General features: G+C 40.3%; 1 protein-coding gene across 1 annotated transcript; it reads left to right on the forward strand.

The window, feature by feature from the left end:
- Nucleotides 1-671: 671 nt before the first annotated feature.
- On the forward strand, nt 672-16,844 carry LOC117293815 (acid-sensing ion channel 1-like). The gene is made up of 9 exons (XM_033776265.1): nt 672-947; nt 6,005-6,257; nt 10,160-10,288; nt 10,940-11,086; nt 11,926-12,068; nt 12,590-12,654; nt 13,671-13,884; nt 14,822-14,913; nt 16,185-16,844. The coding sequence occupies exons 1-9, from the start codon at nt 679-681 to the stop codon at nt 16,370-16,372; spliced, it is 1,500 nt and encodes a 499-aa protein (XP_033632156.1). The 5' UTR covers nt 672-678; the 3' UTR covers nt 16,373-16,844.
- Nucleotides 16,845-20,938: the final 4,094 nt, after the last annotated feature.

The following is a 20,938-nucleotide window of genomic DNA, read 5'->3' on the forward strand; positions in this document are numbered from 1 at the left end:
CATGAATTGTTGTTATTCGGTACGAGGAACATGAACAAGATGAAGGCATCATGATAAAGGTCTACTGCGAGCAATTATGACAAACATACTTTATAAAATACATCTGCAATGGCCCATAATGTAGCTAAATATAATTTTCCCCATAATATTTTACCCTGTGCTAAAGTCCATGCTTGTTTTGAATCATCAAAGGGACAATTCCCCAAAATATATTCTCTGATGGTCTGCCCCACTGTACCGGTCAATAGTGACTTATTGTTGTACAGTGCTTTCCAATAGAACTGTTGCTCACAACAAAAGTCTTGCTTGTTTACGTTACCCCTCCATTGAGAACGATCGTGCAACGTCACGCTGCACGGGGGCTTTGTGAGCATAAGACTGAGTGTCGATATACATGTTACACAGAATATACGTTGTGTGCAATAAGAATTGCAGGCCGTCATTACGTAATGAAGTTTACAAGTTAGCTTTTCTAACAGAACAACAATCTTTACCTACCAGTAGGATTTGAAACTTTGCATGGTGAAAACATAATACGACATGGAAAGGTTTGCGGTAACACCATGTAATGACTATGTTGGGTGGTTCTGAAAGGAACCGTTGGTTTCAACTCGACGTTTCGACCTTCTTCTTGAGATTCTTAGCTTCACAAAGTGATAGTCAGTATAAGAACTAAAAATGACCACCGAGGCGCAATCGACCCCTAGCATGGAGCGGGAGTTCGCAGAGACAACCACCCTCCATGGAATGAGTCGAGTGTTTGGGGCGACTAAAACCTTATTCAAGATCGCCTGGATTTGTATCATGCTCGGATGTTTGGGAGTTTGTATCTGGCAGATTTCTGATCGAGTTAGGAGATTTCTCGAGTTCAAAGCTACCACGGAGATTTCTCTGGAGTATGTGAGCAGTCTCAACTTCCCTGCAGTGACTGTGTGCAATTTCAACAGGTAAAAAGTCTAGCTACTTTATCATCAGTAGGATTGCTTGACTTGCATTGTGAAAGTTTGACTGAAGAGAATGTTGTTGTAACATTTCTTTAAAGACAACCAGGGCTTAGGACAGTGGGGGGAAGATGGGACATATTTTAAACAGATTTTAGGTAATTAAAATTAAAATTAACCATTATTGTCACATGGGCTCACGGACACTAAAAGTTGTTTATTTTGTCGCCTTTTTATGAAATTTCAATGGTTTTTGACAGTTTTCAGATACTACACTTTACTTTATCAAGTTTTCATTTCATTTCATTTAATTTCATTTCATTTATTAATTTCACAGGCAAAAATACAAGCATAGACAATGAGAACAGTAAGAAAATAAAAACATGAACATACAATAAAATTAACAAATAAAAAAGCAGCACCCCTGATGGATTTTTAAAAAGTAAACTAAATTACTATCGAGTTAATCTCCTGATGCCACAATTTAAGAAGAGACAAAAAGGGTCATTACAGATGGACATATTAAAACATGGCATACAGTATAAAAATATAGAACTATACAAGCAGTTAAAACTATAAAAGCACTAATGGGCATTAAAATAACAAAATCGTTAAAAGAGAGAATCTAGTTAATTATGCGAAAGGCACTATAAATTTGAGGGGGAAAAACAGCAGCAAGGTTTAGTTTAAAAGCAAAAAATAGGTAATAGCCTGACGTTTCGAACCTATATAGCAGAGTCTTTCTCGAAGGCTAAAATGACAACATTTCTGAATAACTTGCCCGCATAATGGGTTAACTCAATCATGACAGTCTTTCAAAAATACCAATGGACAATTTTAACCCGCACTTATAATCTGACCATGCAAATAATACAACAGACACGTCATTACATAATTAATAAAAACTGAAAACGGCAAAGGGGCACCCTCCACATTACAGACCAGATATTATGCATATATGGCTGCATCGTGATAAAGGTCTATACCTGGCCTATTCCTGCCCAACTATGCATCTTTTGTAATTATGCCACCACTGCCCGCACTCATACAACACCAGATCGGGCTCACAAGGTAATTCTAGTTCCCCCACTGCCAAAAACCACTACAGGTAAACGTACATTTGCTGCTCGTGTGGTCAATTAATTTGTTCAATTATAATATTATAAACTTCCCCTTGCCACGTTATGTAGCCATTTCTATATTAATAATACAGTACACAAATTTTGAAATTTTAATAGGTGGGCTTGTGACTTCTTTCTTGGTTTGCCTATAGTTTGTTTAACCTCTGTCTTTATTGTATTATCGCTTGGTGTAACGATTTGTGATGTTCGTCGTACGTTTGTGGTCTTTATTTAAACTTGACTGTATTATGAAAGTAGGAATAGAACATCCGATGACTGTTTGGTTGGACATCGGACTTGTCACACCTTGTATACCTAATATGAACACGTTTTGCTAACAAAACAGTTGCTGACAGTGTGAGCACTTTAATATGTAATTTGCCAAATAAACTGACAAACATGTAGAAGTTTGAGATCGATCGGCCATCTGGACAAAAACATCGATTACACATTTTCATGACATCGATGCCATAAACAAATGAATAAAACGCCCATTGAACTCCAAACTCCAAACGGGAAATTAGTTTTACTCTCATGGTATAGGTGACATTTCAGACTATCTATGTGACATTTCAAATGTTGTCTTACTATCATCATCATTCAGGCCTGATACTTCACGCAGGCAACGGAGGCGATTGCCTCCGTTGCCCCTTGCCATTGCCTTGGTGCCCTTGAAATGCTCCAGTAAAAATTTACAATTTCCTCATAGGGTGCCCTTTGCCAAAGAAAAAATGCCTTGGTGCCCTTGCCCCTTCAAAAACGAAGCATACAGGCCTGATCATTAGACCGTGTAAGTTTTATGTAAATGGAGGGGGGGGGGGTCTATAAAGTATATTAATATTGTCAAATTAAACCAATGTGGTTGGTAGATAATGTGTCCAACCAAAACATTGGTTAAAAGTTACCAATCCGAAATTGTTCGTTTTCAATCACTCTTTATTGGTTAACTTTTCCACTTACCTATAATTTATTGGTAAACTTTTAAACCCCCCAAAATGATAGATTTTTGTCCAACCAATTGGACTATTGGTTAGAATAACCAATCTCAAATGGTCGGGTTTTCATCCACTCCATTTGGTTTGGTTAACTTTCCAACCACCCTATATAATAGCATTCGAGCTGCCTCTATAGCTACCGGGCAATATCGGTAGTCTAGTTGGTAAGACACTGCTCTAGAATATTGCATGCATGGGTCGTGGGTTCAAATCCTACCGAGTAACATTATGCCTGCGATATTTTTGTCACTGAACTTGGGAAAGTGCTGAGTATACTGAGAATAACAGTGCTATGTAACAGTAACACACATCGGTGTATGAGTAAAAACCAAAATAAATACACCCTACACATGTATTGGTTAATGTTTCAATAAACCAATCTGGATGGGTTGGAATTACCATTGCCCAGCTTGGTAATTCAATCAAGTAATCGTTTATAAATGAGCAATTTATGTATGCTAAGCTACAATACCACAGGCCGAATACAAATATTGTTTGTTTGTTTGTTTGTTTGTTTGTTTGTTTGTTTGTTTGTTTGTTTGTTTGTTTGTTTGTTTGTTTGTTTTTTATTTCCAAATATCACAATAAATAATCATGAAACATACAAGAAATAAGAACAACGAGTGATAAGAGGAGGGCACCAGGAAAAAGCGTATTAGTTTATACCTCAACATGTATACTATTATTATACAAATATAACATGGTTTGAGGGTGACTGTACACATATTGACTGGCAATGAGGTACCTAGAGTATGTCTATTCCCCGGAGAGACTTTGAATGACCAGAAGAGGGACCTATTTCTCGTAGGCCGAAGGACCAGTAACAACTCGACTCTCGGTCATGAATATGTATGAGGTAGGCCTAAAGTTAAATTATATACAGTCTATGAGCTGAAAAACTTACAGGTTTTTATTAGAAAAAATGTCAATGTTTAAAGGATTCGGGTACTTTTTCAGAATGTCCATGCTAAAACTGAGACGAAAATTATTACTTTTACTCATTTCTCGTTTTGACGAACGTCTTACAAAAAGTACCCCAAACAACATTTTTACAGAGCTGATTTTTCACTTATTTATTAAACTATATAGAAAAAGCTTACTATTCAATACCCTGTCCAGTTAATTTATGACTCAACAAATGTGATTGGTAACTGGGCGACCAATATATTGGTAAATATTGGCCAATGTATTGGATTAAGGGTTGTTGATTGGTTGCTATGCAACCAACATCAACCCATTCTGCACTGAACAGCTGGTTTCTAAACGCAGGATGACAATATGACGGTCATCAAGTATAGACGGATGGAAATCAGTTAGGTCCACCAGAGTACCATTTTATACCCTTTCAAAATCTGATTCTGAGGTCTCGAAATCAAATTCGTGGAAAAATTTTTCTTTCCCGAAAACTACGTTACTTCAGAGGGCCGTTTCTCGCGATGTTTTATGCTATCAACAGCTCTCCATTACTCGAGACCAAGAAAGGTTTTATGCTAATAATTATTTTGAGTAATTACCAATAGTGTCCACTGCCTTTAAAGCCATTATACGCTTTCGGTAAACAGTGTTGTCCAAGTCCCACACTTCGTGTATCACAACTTAAATATAAAATAACAAACCTGTGAGAATTTAGGCTCAATCGGTCATCGAAGTCGGGAGAAAATAACGGGAAAACCCACTCTTGTTTCCGCACGTTTCGCCGTGTCATGACATGTGTTTAAAATAAATCCGTAATTCTCGCTATCGAGAATTGATATTGTTTTACTGTTTTCTCAACAATATTTCAAGAGAAGTCTTTCACCATTACCTTCTGTAAACCCTGTAAAATATTTGTAAATCTGTGAACTTTTTTGTTCTGTACCGAAAGTGTATAATGGCTTTAAGTGGTCTTTTTTGACCAGAAACATTGTTAAAGAATTAGTGTGTTTTCCAAGCAAGCATCATATTGGTCACTATTGACCAATGTTGTACAACCAATGTGATTGGAATTGACCAATGTATAAAAGGATTGGTTTATAATTCAACCAATATTGGTTGTCGAGCAACCAACCAATATACATGTATTGACCAATGCACGGTAAAGTATTTGTTTCTTGTTCAACCAATGTGATTGGTTGCCGAGCAACCAACAATTTGGTTACTATTGACCAATTTATTGGTTAAAAACCACCAATGTGGCTCAACCAATTAGATTGGTAGTTTTTCAACCAATCCGCGTTTAGGGTGTATGGAAGTGCACTAAAGTCCACAAAATGGACGACCGTGTTAGTTTGCAAAGTAAAAGGAAAACCGTGCAATTTTGAGACATATAATTATATTCTATTTGTAAATCATCTTTCTATTCATGCATTGCACAACAATATTAGTTTCAAACGCTTGTTATAGACGAACTCGCCGATCCAAGGCAACGTGTCCTTTTAAATTTCTGTTCCTTTAGCTCTTTTCGAAAAGTGCATACTTTTTTAAAGAAGAGTAAACGCCAGTATAAATAAGTTACAAATATTGTATCGAGTGCCATGGTTAAAACTATGACTCCCTCGGTGATACCCGGAGCGTTCTATTTTCCCGAGGCGAAATCTTTGTTTGAAAACACCCCAAACATTTCTAAATACTGTGCTATTAAGTTACAGAGTGAATGATACAATCCACTAATCCACGGACAACGCGAATACAGATTGCGAAAACTTCTACTGTGCTGCATGTAGTGTCATGTAATCCGAAATGGTTACAGACTATTAATTTATCATCCTCGTACACGCAACGGACGTCTGGGTACTGCACGCAGTGTGCTAGTCTTTCGGACTAGCGCACGGCAAACCGATGCACTATCACACGGCCGTCGTCTAGTAAACCTAAGACATCATGTGACGCGCTCTAAACCAATGAAAAGGCAGAATATTGGTGAGGGATAAACACCATTGCTTTATTGTTTTTGCTTATTAATGTGCAGGTATCGCATCAGTCAAATCAACCAGTCTGATGTGAAGTTCATTTTGTACCTTCTCGATGCCAATGATTATGACTACGAATCTTATGACTACGAATCTTATGGCGATTCATCACAAGATTTGAGTTATGCCTGGCAGGGTGACAGCGGATCTTTCAACTATACTGCATTCACACTGAGAGCCGGCTTCACTATGGATAATGATACACTCATTGAGTGCGAATGGCGAGGGAAGGAGGATGCCTGCAGCTCTGCAGTAAGTGTTTTGGGACTGTCACAATGAAGCGAACTGAGACGACGATGACAGACCGTGACTACGACGGCGACACAAACGACGACGACCACGTCAGAGACACTGCCACAACCACGAGATTACCACGATCACGGCCACGACCATGAGGAAGACTACCACGACCAACAATCGACACTACGACATTGACAAAGACCACTACCACGCCTACCACGTCTACACCCACTATTAAAGACGTCCTCCACGATCACAACTAGGACAATGACAACGTCCAACACGACCAAGCACGACAGTGGTGATGACCACGACCACACCCATAATTATTTGATTGATTATTTATTAGAAAATATATCAGGCAACATTACAACAAGCAATTTTAAAATTACATAAAAACATGTCGAGTACAAAAATATTAGCAAAATTTAGAAGAACGAAAACATGGAGGAAACCTCCATAAAATCACTAAACAGAGAAAAAACAACCCGTGTATAGAAACGTAGAATTACACAGACAGGCAGATTATGTAGACGCACCACTGAAGAGTGAAAGAGACCAACCGACAATACCATAACGACCACGATAATGACGCTCATGATGACAACGGCGACAAAGATGACATCAATAATTTGATGATAATAAAAATTATACAAGTGGTATTGAAGACAAAAATGCTTGCTATTTTCTTTTTGCGTTAGAAAATGCAACGGAAGATGTAAAAACTAGTTACATTATTTTTTTCAAAAAACAATTTTTATGCAATAAATTGCATAACGCCTGCAAGCACAGAAAAACTCGTTAAGTACAGAATGGTATTGCTTAGCAGAAACAGGTTACCAGACCAAATTACATTAAATTTGCATTGTTGTCGCTGGTGACCTACCACCCCTCCCTAGGAATTAGAGCATCCCCTATACCCACAGAGCAGCTCAGCCCTACCCCCCATCCCAGGAATTAGGGCCTCCCCTATACACACAGTGGGTGCGTTCGTTTAGCTTCTCTGGGTCAACCCCGGTCTACCCCCGGTGCGTTCGAATAGCTCTGACGTCTTTCCAGGGGCTCACCCGGGTCAGGCCCCAGTGCCCTGCTTGTGGAGTGGGTCACTTGGGGCTTGCCCCAGGTGCATGATGTCATTACGAGAGCGGTGAGACTGATCGTTCGTTTAGCTCTTGTCAGGGGCTCACCCGAGTGAGCACCGCGGGGTTGACCCAGGGAAGCTAAACGTACGCACCCAGTGTAACCCCAGCCCTAGGAATTAGAGCCTCCCCTATACGTACAGAGCAGCTCAGCCCTACCACCCATCCTCATGAATTACAGCCTCCCCTATACCCGCAGTGCAGCTCAGCCCTACCAACCATCCCCAGGAATTAGAGCCTCCCCTATACCCACAGTGCAGCTCAGCCCTACCACCCACCCCCCCCCCCCCCCGGAATTAGAGCCTCCCCTATACCCACAGTGCAGCTCAGCCCTACCACCCATCCCCAGGAATTAGAGCCTCCCCTATACCCACAGTGCAGCTCAGCCCTACCACCCATCCCCAGGAATTAGAGCCTCCCCTATACCCAGAGTGCAACTCAGCCCTACCACCCATCCCTAGGAATTAGAGCCTCCCCTATACCCACAGTGCAGCTCAGCCCTACCACCCATCCCCCGGAATTAGAGCCTCCCTATACCCACAGTGCAGCTCAGCCCTACCATCCATCCCCAGGAATTAGAGCCTCCCCTATACCCACAGTGCAGCTCAGCCCTACCACCCATCCCCAGGAATTAGAGCCTCCCCTATACCCACAGTGCAACTCAGCCCTACCACCCATCCCTAGGAATTAGAGCCTCCCCTATACCCACACAGCAGTTCAGCCCTACCACCCATCCCCATGAACTACAGCCTCCCCTATACCCACAGTGCCGCTCAGCCCTACCACCCATCCCCCGGAATTAGAGCCTCCCCTATACCCACAGTGCAGCTCAGCCCTACCACCCATCCCCAGGAATTAGAGCCTCCCCTATACCCACAGTGCAGCTCAGCCCTACCACCCATCCCCAGGAATTAGAGCCTCCCCTATACCCACAGTGCAACTCAGCCCTACCACCCATCCCCAGGAATTAGAGCATCCCCTATACTCACAGTGCAACTCGGCCCTACCACCCATCCCCAGGAATAAGAGCCTCCCCTATACCACAGTGAAACTCAGCTCGACCACCCATCCCCATGAATTACAGCCTCCCCTATATCCACACAGCAGCTCAGCCCTGCCACCCATCCCCAGGAATTAGAGCCTCCCCTATACCCACAGTGCAGCTCAACCCTACCACCCATCCCCAGGAATTAGAGCCTCCCCTATACCCACACAGCAGCTCAGTCGTACCAACCATCCGCAGGAATTACAGCCTCCCCTATACCCACAGTGCAGCTCAGCCCTACCAACCGTCCCATATACCCACAGTGCAGCTCAGCCCTACCCCCATCACCAGGAATTAGAGCCTCCCCTATACCCACAGTGCAACTCGGCCCTACCACCCATCACCATGAATTAGAGCCTCCCCTATACCCACAGTGCAGCTCAGCCCTACCACCCATCCCCAGGAATTAGAGCATCCGCAATACCCACAGTGCAGTTCAGCCCTACCCCCCATCACCAGGAATTAGAGCCTCCCCTTTACCCACAGTGCAACTCGGCCCTACCACCCATCACCAGGAATTAAAGCCTCCCCTATACCCACAGTGCAGCTCAGCCCTACCACCCATCTCCATGAATTAGAGCCTCCCCTATACCCTCCAATTCCTGGGGGTGGGTGGTAGGGCTGAGTTGCACTGTGGGTATAGGGGAGGCTCTAATTCCTGGGGATGGGTGGTAGGGCTGAGCTGCACTGTGGGTATAGGGGAGGCTCTAATTCCTGGGGGTGGGTGGCAGGGCCGAGTTGCACTGTGGGTATAGGGGACCTCCAATTCCTGGGGACGGGTGGTAGGGCTGAGTTGCACTGTGGGTATAGGGGAGGCTCTTATTCTTGGGGATGGGTGGTAGGGCTGAGTTGCAATGAGGGTATAGGGGAGGCTCTAATTCCTGGGGATGGGTGGTAGGGCCGAGCTGCACTGTGGGTATAGGGGAGGCTCTAATTCCTGGGGATGGGTGGTAGGGCTGAGCTGCACTGTGGGTATAGGGGAGGCTCTAATTCCTAGGGATGGGTGGTAGGGCTGAGCTGCACTGTGGGTATAGGGGACCTCCAATTCCTGGGGATGGTTGGTAGGGCTGAGCTGCACTGTGGGTATAGGGGAGGCTCCAATTCCTGGGGATGGGTGGTAGGGCTGAGCTGCTGTGTGGGTATAGGGGAGGCTCTAATTCCTAGGGATGGGTGGTAGGGCTGAGCTGCACTGTGGGTATAGGGGACCTCCAATTCCTGGGGATGGGTGGTAGGGCTGAGCTGCTGTGTGGGTATAGGGGAGGCTCTAATTCCTAGGGATGGTTGGTAGGGCTGAGCTGCACTGTGGGTATAGGGGAGGCTCTAATTCCTGAGGATGGGTGGTAGGGCTGAGCTGCACTGTGGGTACAGGGGATACTCTAATTCCTGGGGATGGGTGGTAGGGCTGAGCTGCACTGTGGGTACATGGGAGGCTCTAACTCCTGGTAATGGGTGGTAGGGCTGAGCTGCTCTGTGGGTATAGGGGAGGCTCTAATTCCTATGGATGGGTGGTAGGCATAGAGCTATATATAGCTCTATGGTGGTAGGGCTGAGCCTCCCCTATACCCACAGTGCAGGGCAAAGAAATTTGTCAAGCAGTATGTTCTGCCTTGATGCAGCTTATGAAATTGGCCACAGATATGTACTCTGCCATCAGACTATAGGACCACAACCATTCAACTAAACTGATTTTACTTCTCCCTTCTGTTTCATCCATATTTCATATTATCAAGAACTTCTCGCATGTTTTTACGTCATTGGGAAATTGCTGGACGTTTAATTCTGGAATAACTAGACCAGTTTTGAAAGGGAATCAAGCGGGGAGTGGAAATGGTCTGAAACTTCTCATCGACGTACAACAGGTATATCTTTTGTTTTCTTATAGCCCCGTCTTTTCTGTCTATATTATAATTTCACATTGTTGGTTTCACATGGTGTCTTACAATGGTATTTCTCTTTATTTGTTCAACTTCGATGACCAATTTAGTCCAAATTGTCACATGTTTGTTAGTTATTGCATATGTTGAGATATACCAAGTTAAGAATACCGGTCTTGACAAATTAACAAACGTGCCCGGCGCCTTATTGCTGCAGCTCAGGTATAGGCTAGCTCAACGGGTAATAACGTTTGGGTGATATTACATTTAAGCTTGGAACTCTTCAGCCGAAAAAAGGGAACATTTGTTCGTCAGTCACTTAATGTACCTGAGGCGATCAACGTTACAAATCTTCTGTGATAATATGTAATCGTTGCAGCATACCCGTTAGGATTCGAGCTGTCAACTGGCAACTCGGTATTTTAGTTGGTAAAGACCATAGAGCAAGGAATGTAAGACATTGCCGTCTGAAATTGCAAAGTCGTGGATTCGAATCCCACCGAGTAATATGCCTGTGATTTTTTGTCAAAGAGCCCGGGGAAGTAATGAGTATCAACATGTTGAATATTATCATCCTACGGTCACCCCATCTTCTCGAAGCTTCTATTGTTATTTTCCCCTACTTCCTTTCATCAGAGTGAATACACAGAAACAAGCACCGGTAACCTCGAGGCAGGTCTGAAGGTGTTAGTTCACGACCAAGAGACCCCTGCGTCAGCAGACTCTGGAGGGCTGGCAGTGCCTCCTGGGGTCCATGCATTCATAGGTGTTAAAAAACAACGGGTAAGCAATTTCATATAGAGCTGCTTTAAAAAGCAGATGGTATTGCTTATCAACTCTCTGCTAAGCAGAAATGAGCAGGGTACCAATCACTTAATGGTATAACATGTGACCCGATTTCCCACTTCCATGAGTTGCATTGGCTGCATGCAACGCTGGTACAATACGGAACACTTCAAACATTTAAGGGCAATATGAATTCCGGGTACACTGGTAAAAAAATAATTTTAAGTGCAATCCTGGGACAGCGTAAATATTTTCGTTTAACGATTAAGTCTGCCTGGGCGGCAAGTTTGCTGCCACCTAGTGTCAAAGAACTCACCAGTTTATAAATAAATGCGGGGTTTGAAACCCATGGAGCTTTATCGGTACCTCGTAAAATGGTTAACTGTAATTCTCCCTATAAACACTATTGGCTTCTTATAGGGCTCATGCATACCCATCACTCAGTGACCGTCAAGGCACTTCAACATACAGTATTTTCCTGCAAGGTATGTGGGACTACGTTTGAAATAATGAGACCTACTACTTTTACACAGCACCATGTCATGGTTTACAAGGATATGCTGACAATCCAGCCAGGGCTAACCCCTTCTCTTTTCGATGTTATACACTGAGTTATTTTACTTGCAATACACAACACACGGGACCAACAACTTTACGTCCCATCCGACGGACAAAGCAATGGTTAACTGTCCTGCTTAAGGAAACAACGACTGGGACTCCAACTGAATCCCGACGAAAAGAAATACTAGGTTTCTGCCAGGTAACCGTTTGTCTTTCAGCAAAACACAATAATGTAAACACCATATTAAAATTCAACAACTGCTTTCTCCATTCAGATTATTAACCTGAATCCTCCATACGGGCAATGCAACAGCTCAAAGACGTTGTCGAGATATAACGCCAACTACACGTTGGAAGCGTGTAACATTGAGTGCAGGGCAGAGGCCGTCGTATCGAATTGTGGCTGTAGGCTTGTCAGGTAAACAACATTTAATTGTCAGATTTCCACTGGGTGAACAAAAAGTCTTTCACATCTAAAAATTGCTGAATTTTATAGCCCATATCATGTACCTAAATGTAGCTCATACCATGCAACGAATTTTATTGCCTATATTGTTTTAACCTAAATGTAATATATTAATACCGAAGTCTTTATAGCGCACGTATCTACCATCTCAATGTGCTGAGTATAAACAATTTTTTCCCCCAAAAGATGAATTCTGAGACCAAATTATGTAGCTACGACGCATTCAACAGCAAGTGCCAGGAAACACCGGTATTACAAGGATATGCATTTAGATTTTACGTCCCATTTACGACATTTACGTCCCATTTACGACTATCGGAATGTCATGTCAATGTAGCCCATCACGTTCCTAAAGTTAAAATAAAGCAGTGGGGAGACCATTTTTAAGTGATTGTAATATCTTTATCTGTCATTCAATAAATGATTTTCACACATTATTTTGTTATGTTTTTCATCATATGTTTTTCCATCAGACATCCGGGAGACGAGCCAGAGTGTTCCCCGCAACAAACATCGGGTTGTGCAAAGGATATACTTAGTAAGTTTGTTGATGATACATCTCATCATTGCTCATCATAAAAAGTGGATACAATTTGCATTTCTCCAAACTGTTTGTCTTGATTCCCCCCCCCCCCCTCCAATAAGGGTTTTGGTATTAAAGGCCCTATTCTTTGTAGGACACAAAACAATGTCCCCACATTTAAATTAATCTTACACGGTTTGAAGAAAATTTTAGTATGAAGTTTTCTTAATAAAATATTGCTGTTTTTTTTTAAGAAAACAGTAAACCATGTCACGTACGAAAATTAGTTTAGCATGATATTATTGTGCAACGTATTTACCAGTCTGGTAATTAAAGCGATTCTCCTGAAAACATCGCACTTTTATTTTCCTCAAAAACTTGACGACTAATGAAGCTGAAACGTATAAAACTATAATCTTCATTCCTGTGTGTAGGGATTCATGTCATGGACGAAAAAGGTGATCTAAAAAGGTATCAAAGACATTTAAAGGCAGTGGACACTATTGGTAATTAGTCAAAATAATTATTAGCATAAAACCTTACTTGGTAACGATTAGTGGGGAGAGGTTAAGAGTATAAAACATTGTAAGAAATAGCTCCCTCTGAAGTGACGTAGTTTTCGAGAAAGAAGTAATTTTCCACGAATTTGATTTCGAGACCTCAGATTTAGAATTTTGAGGTCACGAAATCAAGCATCTGAATGCAGACAACTTCGTGTGACAATGGTGTTTTTTCTTTCATTATTATCTCGCAACTTCGACGACCGATCGAGCTCAAATTTTCACAGGTTTGTTATTTTATGCATATGTTGAGATAGTGAGAAGACTGGTCTTTGGACAATTACCAATAGTGTCCAGTGTCTTTACCCATTCACCAAATATGTACTTGTTGCCTTCTTAATATGTTACACCGGTATGCTAGTTTTGTTTTATCACATATTATTTGATTATGTACTTGTTGCGTTTTCAAAATGATTTATGTTAGTTTTGTTTTATCACAAATTATTTGATTTGTTAATTGTCTTATTTTAGAGAAACTGAAGAGCGGAGAGTTAGAATCCTGCAATTGCCCCGTGCCGTGTAACTACACAACTTTCACGACCAGCCTGTCCACTGCAACGTTACCGAGCCAAATGGTGGCTCAAAGCCTCATCGATAAATACCAAAATTACTATCCTGGTTATGATTTGTTCAATTCATCCACTGGCGAAAATGCCACCACCACCCTAACGGAGGAGTACATACGGTATGATCACCCATTCCCCCTTTTAAATCCATCTGGAGACATTATTTTGTTCTTTCCATTGTGCCTGTACATGAGAGTTTCCCCAACGACTTTGTACACACAATTTATTGTGTAATAGCACCCCGGTCTTAAAAATTTCCCGAGGAATCCTTTTATTTTCCCTTTTTTTGTTTCGCCCTCTGTCTCCGGAAGTTACCGAATAATATAAGAGCATAGCAACACAGCTATTTTAAAAATCATATTTTTTCACTGTAGTATGGACCTCACCAAATAATGATCGGCCCGATTACAAAAAGTGCCATAAACAGACATTGGTAGTTGTCAAAGACCAGTCTTCTTAATACTTGGTGTATCTAAACATAATGCATAAAATAACAAACCTGTGAAAAGTTGAGCTCAATTGGTCGTCGAAGTTGCGAGATATCAATGAAATAAAAAACACCCTTGTCACACGAAGTTGTGTGCCTTCAGATGCTTGCTTTCGAGACCTCAAATTCTAAACTCGAGGTCTCGAAATCAAATTCATGGAAAATTACTTCTTTCTCGAAAACTACATCACTTCAGATTGAGCCGTTTTTCACAATGATTTATACTATCCACCTCTCCCCATTACTCATTACCAAGTGAGGTTTTATGCTGATGATTATTTTGAGTAATTACCAATAGTATCCACTGCCTTTAAAACAAATTGGACTTTCATATCAAAGAATGCAGACTTTTTATGAATCCAACGAACCGTATTGTTGGCGTCTTTCACAAGTCACTAATGCATTATGACCTCACTAATGACCAAAATAAACCACGTACATGTTATTATGTGTTGTATGTTATAGTAGTGATGTATTTGTAAACATATTTGAGCTTAGTTAAAATTGTTTTATTAAAAATATTTACAACATAAAGTGAAACTGAAGTTTTACCTTTGTGTCACTTGTAGGAACAACTGGGTCCTGCTGGATGTTTACTATGAAGAAATCAACTTACAGAAGTTCGTCCAGTCAGAAGCTATCACGCCATCTGGATTAATAAGTAAGATGTTTTGATATTAATTAAAATATTATAAGCAATGTAACAGCCGCCATCTTTCGCCCTGGGGTCGGCAAAAATACGGATACTGAGCCTCAATTGTTGCAAAATGTACCAAGTGACACAATGCTTTCGAGTGCCAACGGGTGCTTTGGGCCATAACAACAAATTCTACAAAAATGCGGACCATGTTTAGTTCAAGAAAAAAAGAAAACCACACAATTTTGAAGCATGTTTGTGTGGAGCATTATACTTTACTTTTAAAACACTTTTCCTACCATTATTCATTTTTAATGACAAACGCTTTTTACAAACCAAAAAAGCGCACAATCCGAAGGCGACGTGCCCCTTTAAAGTGGAAGTTGGTTAAACCTGGTCGCCGATTAAAGTTTGCAGAATTGTGCCACTCCGGTTCACTCATATGGCTACCCATACCAATTAGTGGTCAAAATATTTAAGCAAACGACATGTCTTTGAAATAAACTATTAAACTATCAAAAGCTGCAGGGCTTCCACACTAAGTTTTTATGATAATATTTTTGTTGTTGCGTATGTTTATGTTAATGTTACTGTTTCAGTAGCAGTGTATGATTACATGCAGTACTCGCTACTACACAAAGTATGACTCCAATGTTTTGACCAAGGAATGCTTTGACCAAGGAGTGTTTTGATCAAGGAGTGGTTTGACAGCTGATGAAGGTTTTGACCAAAGTAATCAAAACCGAAAAGATCACTTATTATTACCACTGTACCAATCATCAAAAGAACAAATTTCGCATGTCTGTCAATGCAGCATCAAAGTTGAGAAAAATTACCCTCCAACACCCGTTGCTTATATTGTAATGGTTTCTCGCAGTTGAAATAAACACGAAATATGAACGAGCGAAAATACACTAATAAAATGCAGCCGTCAGATGTATTTTGCAACAAAAACATGACCATCGAATCGGATAGAGTTCACAGGTTGATCTATTGCGTGTTTATTAATAATGGGAGAGTGGAAAATAGTGCATGCTTCTAAAAGAACAATGACGTCCTTTTTTTTTAATCTCCCGGTAGATTTTTTTAATTTTTAGTATTACGCCTGGGGGGGGGGGGGGGGGGGCTACCACCCTAAACAATTCGTTATATTCTTTTAAGGATTCGTTTGGGGTTTTTTTTTCAAATTGATTTAGAATTCCCAATTGAAAAGCACTATGACAGTGGCAATTTAGTAAAGCAGCAAACAAAATTCCTCCCGGTAAACTGATAGTAAAGTTTCTTTCATGTGACAGGTGACATTGGCGGTCAACTTGGGCTATTCCTCGGGGCAAGTTTCATCACCTTGGCAGAGATCCTCTCGTACTTCGCTCGGAAGATCGAACATATTTGTAAAATAAACAAAGGCGGTAAACAGTTCGCAATCGGTCCAGAGCAAGACCGTGATAATAATGATTTACCTTCAAAGGAAGACAGTGTGTAACTGCACTGCTGATTTTAATTAGGCCACACTTATCCATAAAAGATACATTTAAGTCCAGCTGATTGTATTAAGATTATGGAGAGGGCGGTGCACATTGATCTGTATCAGAGCTGTATATTGGGAGAGTTACGACAATTTGCGATAAGAATAATAAAAAGGCCATTTTGTTCCCCAAGAAACGCGAGGGCGAACACGGGGTGCCAGACTAGTCTGCCCATTGGGTTGTGCTGAATTTTGAGACAAAATGGTGCCAGCAACCACGTGACCAAAGAAAACTGGTCCATCCATGTTGCAACTCTCTCAAAGCACAGCTCTGATCTGTATTCCTACCTCGGAGAAAACAATATGATCCCTCCTTGCCAATCAGGTTTCAGACCTCAGCATTCAACAGAGACCACACACTGCATGGATTGATAAATAATGGACCCTTCCCATGAAATATGCTAATACATTCACGCATGCGTACTGACCCTGTTGGTTGGCAAACACCATAGAGTTGTGCACTAAGCAGACGCGCAATCGCGTCTGCGTACAAAACAGCGCGATGTTCCCTCATGTTGCCAACCAAAACGTTAGTGCGCAAGCGCTATGTGCAATTTACTTCATGGGAAGGGTCTATTGTCTTCATGCATTACAGCGTGGGAAAATAACTATTTATTGATTTGAGCAAGGCTTAATTTATACTCTGTACATGTGAGTTTCTTTTACTTGTACTTCTTGGCAGTTTCCCCGCCTTTTATATTGTACATTCATCCAAATCGAATTATTATTTTTATATAAAGCCCTGAGTGTGTATGTTAGGGACCGGTCGGTCTCTATTGTTTTTGAAAGCTGGTCTGTTTTTAAAACCTTCCTTTTATTGGACAGTTGCCGTTGATTTTACTGTACTAAATGTTTACTGTTCTCTTTTGTTTATATTGATTTTAATTGTCCGTTTATATCCTTACATATTTATGCTTTTTAGTTTATTATTGTTATATCGTTAGTTTTATAGAGTGATTATGTCTGTTTACTTTTTAATATGTTCATTTGTTTGTTCTTACCAATGTAATTATGCATGGCCCAAATGGAAACCAGTTATTAGTAACTGATTTGGCTCGCCCGGGGTAAACAGAGGAAATAAATAAATTAATAAATAAATAAATGAAATAGTAGTGTTTGTTTTAAACATTGGTCGATTTTACGCATAATTATTGCCATATTATATTGCCTCCGAACTTCCAAACTCCTAGACTATCCGTTGTTCCTGCTCAAATCACATTTTGTATTAGTATAGTGATTACAACATTAACCAGCGGACAAACGGTCCGCCATTTTGTGGGCCCACAGAATATTGGTTCTTACAAAAATATAGCAGACCGTGTTTTGTCATGAAGTTACACAAAACAAATCACGATGTTTCAAGGTTAATTTTTTTTAATCGTTCTACTTTTGAATTTCAAACGTTACTCAAGTTAAAGTTATGGACACCGTCTTTATTGAAGTCATCCATTAAGACTGTGTAGGCCTACCGCTCATTGTTTTCTGTGCAACTAATTTCGGTGGTTTCGTGAGGAGTTGATCAACAAAACGGTTTGCTCGAGGTTGTCTGTCATATGATATCGACCCTCATATGTTTTGCGAGATTGTGCAAGCTGCACCGGTTGTAGATGCTATGCAGTTTACTCACGGTCTTTATTTTTATCAGGCTTCATCATGCTGAGAACAAAGTTTCCTGACGTTGGTTATGCCCAAATATTTATAAAATAATTGATTTTTGGTACAAATCACTAGTACATTATTATGGCAACATTCAAAAGAGTCAAAGAAACATCATCGAACCTCGAAAGTTCAAAACAAAATTACTATCTGCAAGATTGAGTTTCATTCTGTTTTAGTCACTAGATGGATCACTTGAGGTGGTTACTATTTGGGATTCTATGGTGTGCCAATATGAAGAAAAAATTTAAATATTTTAAGTGAAAATGACAAGAAAAAAATTTTTTTGATTAACTGCATACTGTAATAAATTCCGATAAGCGTGAAAAATATTATGTCTATATAAAGAGAATATATCATAGATTGGTTTCTTATCTCCTGAAACAAAACATTACTGGTCTAAAATGGGGGGAAAACGGATTGTTACGAAGTGTGTGTGTGTGTGTGTTTTAAGGGGGTGGGGTGTTTTACTATAATCATGCCTTATGATATCTCTCGATTCTAATATAGTAGCCATAATGCCTTGGGACAAAAATGTAATTAAATTTATTAAGTAGTAATTGAATAATTTTTTGATTTATTTTGCACGCCATACTAGCTTCGAAATATTCAATAAAATACCAACCAATGAAAGGTGTGAAAACATATGACGTTGCTCCAATGTCGTGCATGCATAGGCACTGTTAATGGCGGACTGTCTCTCGCAACGTAAAACCAAAACTTTAAAAATTTCAACACACCATGAAGTGTAAGTGTTATTGTTAAAAAATTGGATAGATGATTTAAAAAAAAAAAACATTCAGTTTTTGATTGTGAACAATTTTCCTGTTATCCTACTGAAAACACATGACACCAGGATAGTTTTCTGGCGATGGCACGGGGTTTGGGACTTGAGTCAAGTCTAGTATAAAACATGCGCACCCCACCCCCTTGTCCATCACACACATCATTATTGGGCTAATAACAAATTACTTCGGCCTTCCCGCAGTTTAGCAGTATAATGTTTGCTTTTTGTCATGAATGCTTTCTCCTCTTTGATTGAAGTTTGATGTCGCCTGAGTTTGGGCTAAGTAGCATTTAAATCAATCATTGAAAGAGTCTGTGCTATAATGATTTACGCAATTCTGTCATCAGTTTTAATAATACATTAAACGATAATTAAGGATTATGATTACAGACGATAGGGTTAGGAGAGGGCTGACCGATTGTTATGTGAAGGCTTTCTCCCCTTTGATCAAAGTTTGTTGTCGGTAGATTATAGGCTCTGTAATGTTTAATAAATTGGTATTACTACATCTGTGGTAGAAAAAAGAATGGTTTTCGCAAGTGTGATCAGTTTAAAAAAAAATATTTAGTACATCAAATGTTAAAGGAACATTACAACAGAATTGGTTTTGCTAACAAAACATTTGCTGGCAGTATAAGCACTTTATGTTATCCACCACATACATAAAATGACAAACCTGTAGAAGTTTGAGATTGATCGGCCATCTGGGTCACGAGAAAATAGGGAAAAACCGATTACACATTTGCATGACATTGATGCAAAAAACAAGAATACCCTCACTGAGCAATAAACTCCAAACGCTAGTTAAATTGTTTTATTCTCATCAAATGTGACATTTCAGGCAGAAATATAGGGATGTTTTCTACTATCATCATCAATCATTAGACCGTGTAAGTTTGTAACACTTTTGTGTGTTAAAGGCAGTGAACACTATTGGTAATTGTCAAAGACTAGCCTTCACAGTTGCAGTATCTCAACATATGCATAAAATAACAAACCTGTGAAAATTTGAGCCCAATCGGTCATCAAAGTTGCGAGATATTAATGAAAGAAGAAAACACCCTTGTCACACAAAGTTGTGTGTGTTTAGATGGTTGATTTCGAGACCTCAAGTTCTAAACTTGAGGTCTCGAAATCAAATTTGTGGAAAATTACTTCTTTCTCCAAAACTTTGGCACTTCAGAGGGAGCTGTTTCTCACAATGTTTTATACCACCACCCTCTCCCCATTACTTGTCACCAAGAAAGGTTTTTTTACCAATAGTGCCTTTGAATTAATTCCAGTGCTGCACTAATCCCAGAAGCAATAATAGGCCTATACCAAATTTACAGCTTACACACTCAAAACTTCCCAAAAATTTATAGGGGCACTCCCAATCCCATCAAAACAAACAACAAGTCCGACCAGAAATGACTAGTGATATGCAAAGAGTCACAAACATAAACATTCATGTCAGGAAGAAACAAGGACCAATTTTAACAACAGTCTGCAAACACCTGGTATGTCTACTACCAGGCATGTTGTGCGTCGTTTTTGAAAGGGCAAGGGCACCAAGGCATTTTCTCCTTGGTATATATATAGGGCATACTAACTACTATTTATTTATTTATTTTAAATCTTTAGACATACACAATAGTTACAAGTTGTACAAGGGCTGTCAAGGTTAAAACAAAAGTATAAAACTATCATCAAAAGATGTGTCAAACCAGACCCCTGCCAACGATAAAAATATATTATTGTACAATATTAAAAGGAGATTACACTGAAACATTTTAGAATCACACAGTAGAAATCATTAAAACACAAGCAAAACCAGACTATTGAAAACAAAAAACTACACCCACAACAAAACACCGCAACACTATGAGGAAATTGTCAAACTACTGGAGCATTTCAAGGGCACCGAGGCAGTCATTTTCAAGGCAATGAACAGGGGGCATTGATGCAATCACATTCGTTGCCTCATTGAAGTATCAAGCATAAACCAACTAGTGCATACAAACGAACAAACTACTGAACATAAAGTTTTAGCGCTATATTGCATACTCAATCAATGCATGTGTTGTTGGATGTCAGTGTCA

Source organism: Asterias rubens, chromosome 8 (assembly GCF_902459465.1).
Source record: "Asterias rubens chromosome 8, eAstRub1.3, whole genome shotgun sequence".
Taxonomy (NCBI): Eukaryota; Metazoa; Echinodermata; class Asteroidea; order Forcipulatida; family Asteriidae; genus Asterias; species Asterias rubens.

Excerpts from the sequence above, each read along its gene's own strand:
- LOC117293815 (XM_033776265.1), top strand. The coding sequence starts at position 679 with ATGACCACCGAGGCGCAATCGACCCCTAGCATGGAGCGGGAGTTCGCA. Across the intron at positions 11,087-11,925 it reads TAGGTGTTAAAAAACAACGG|ATTATTAACCTGAATCCTCC; the intron begins GTAAGCAATTTC and ends TTCTCCATTCAG. Across the intron at positions 12,069-12,589 it reads TGTGGCTGTAGGCTTGTCAG|ACATCCGGGAGACGAGCCAG; the intron begins GTAAACAACATT and ends TTTTTCCATCAG.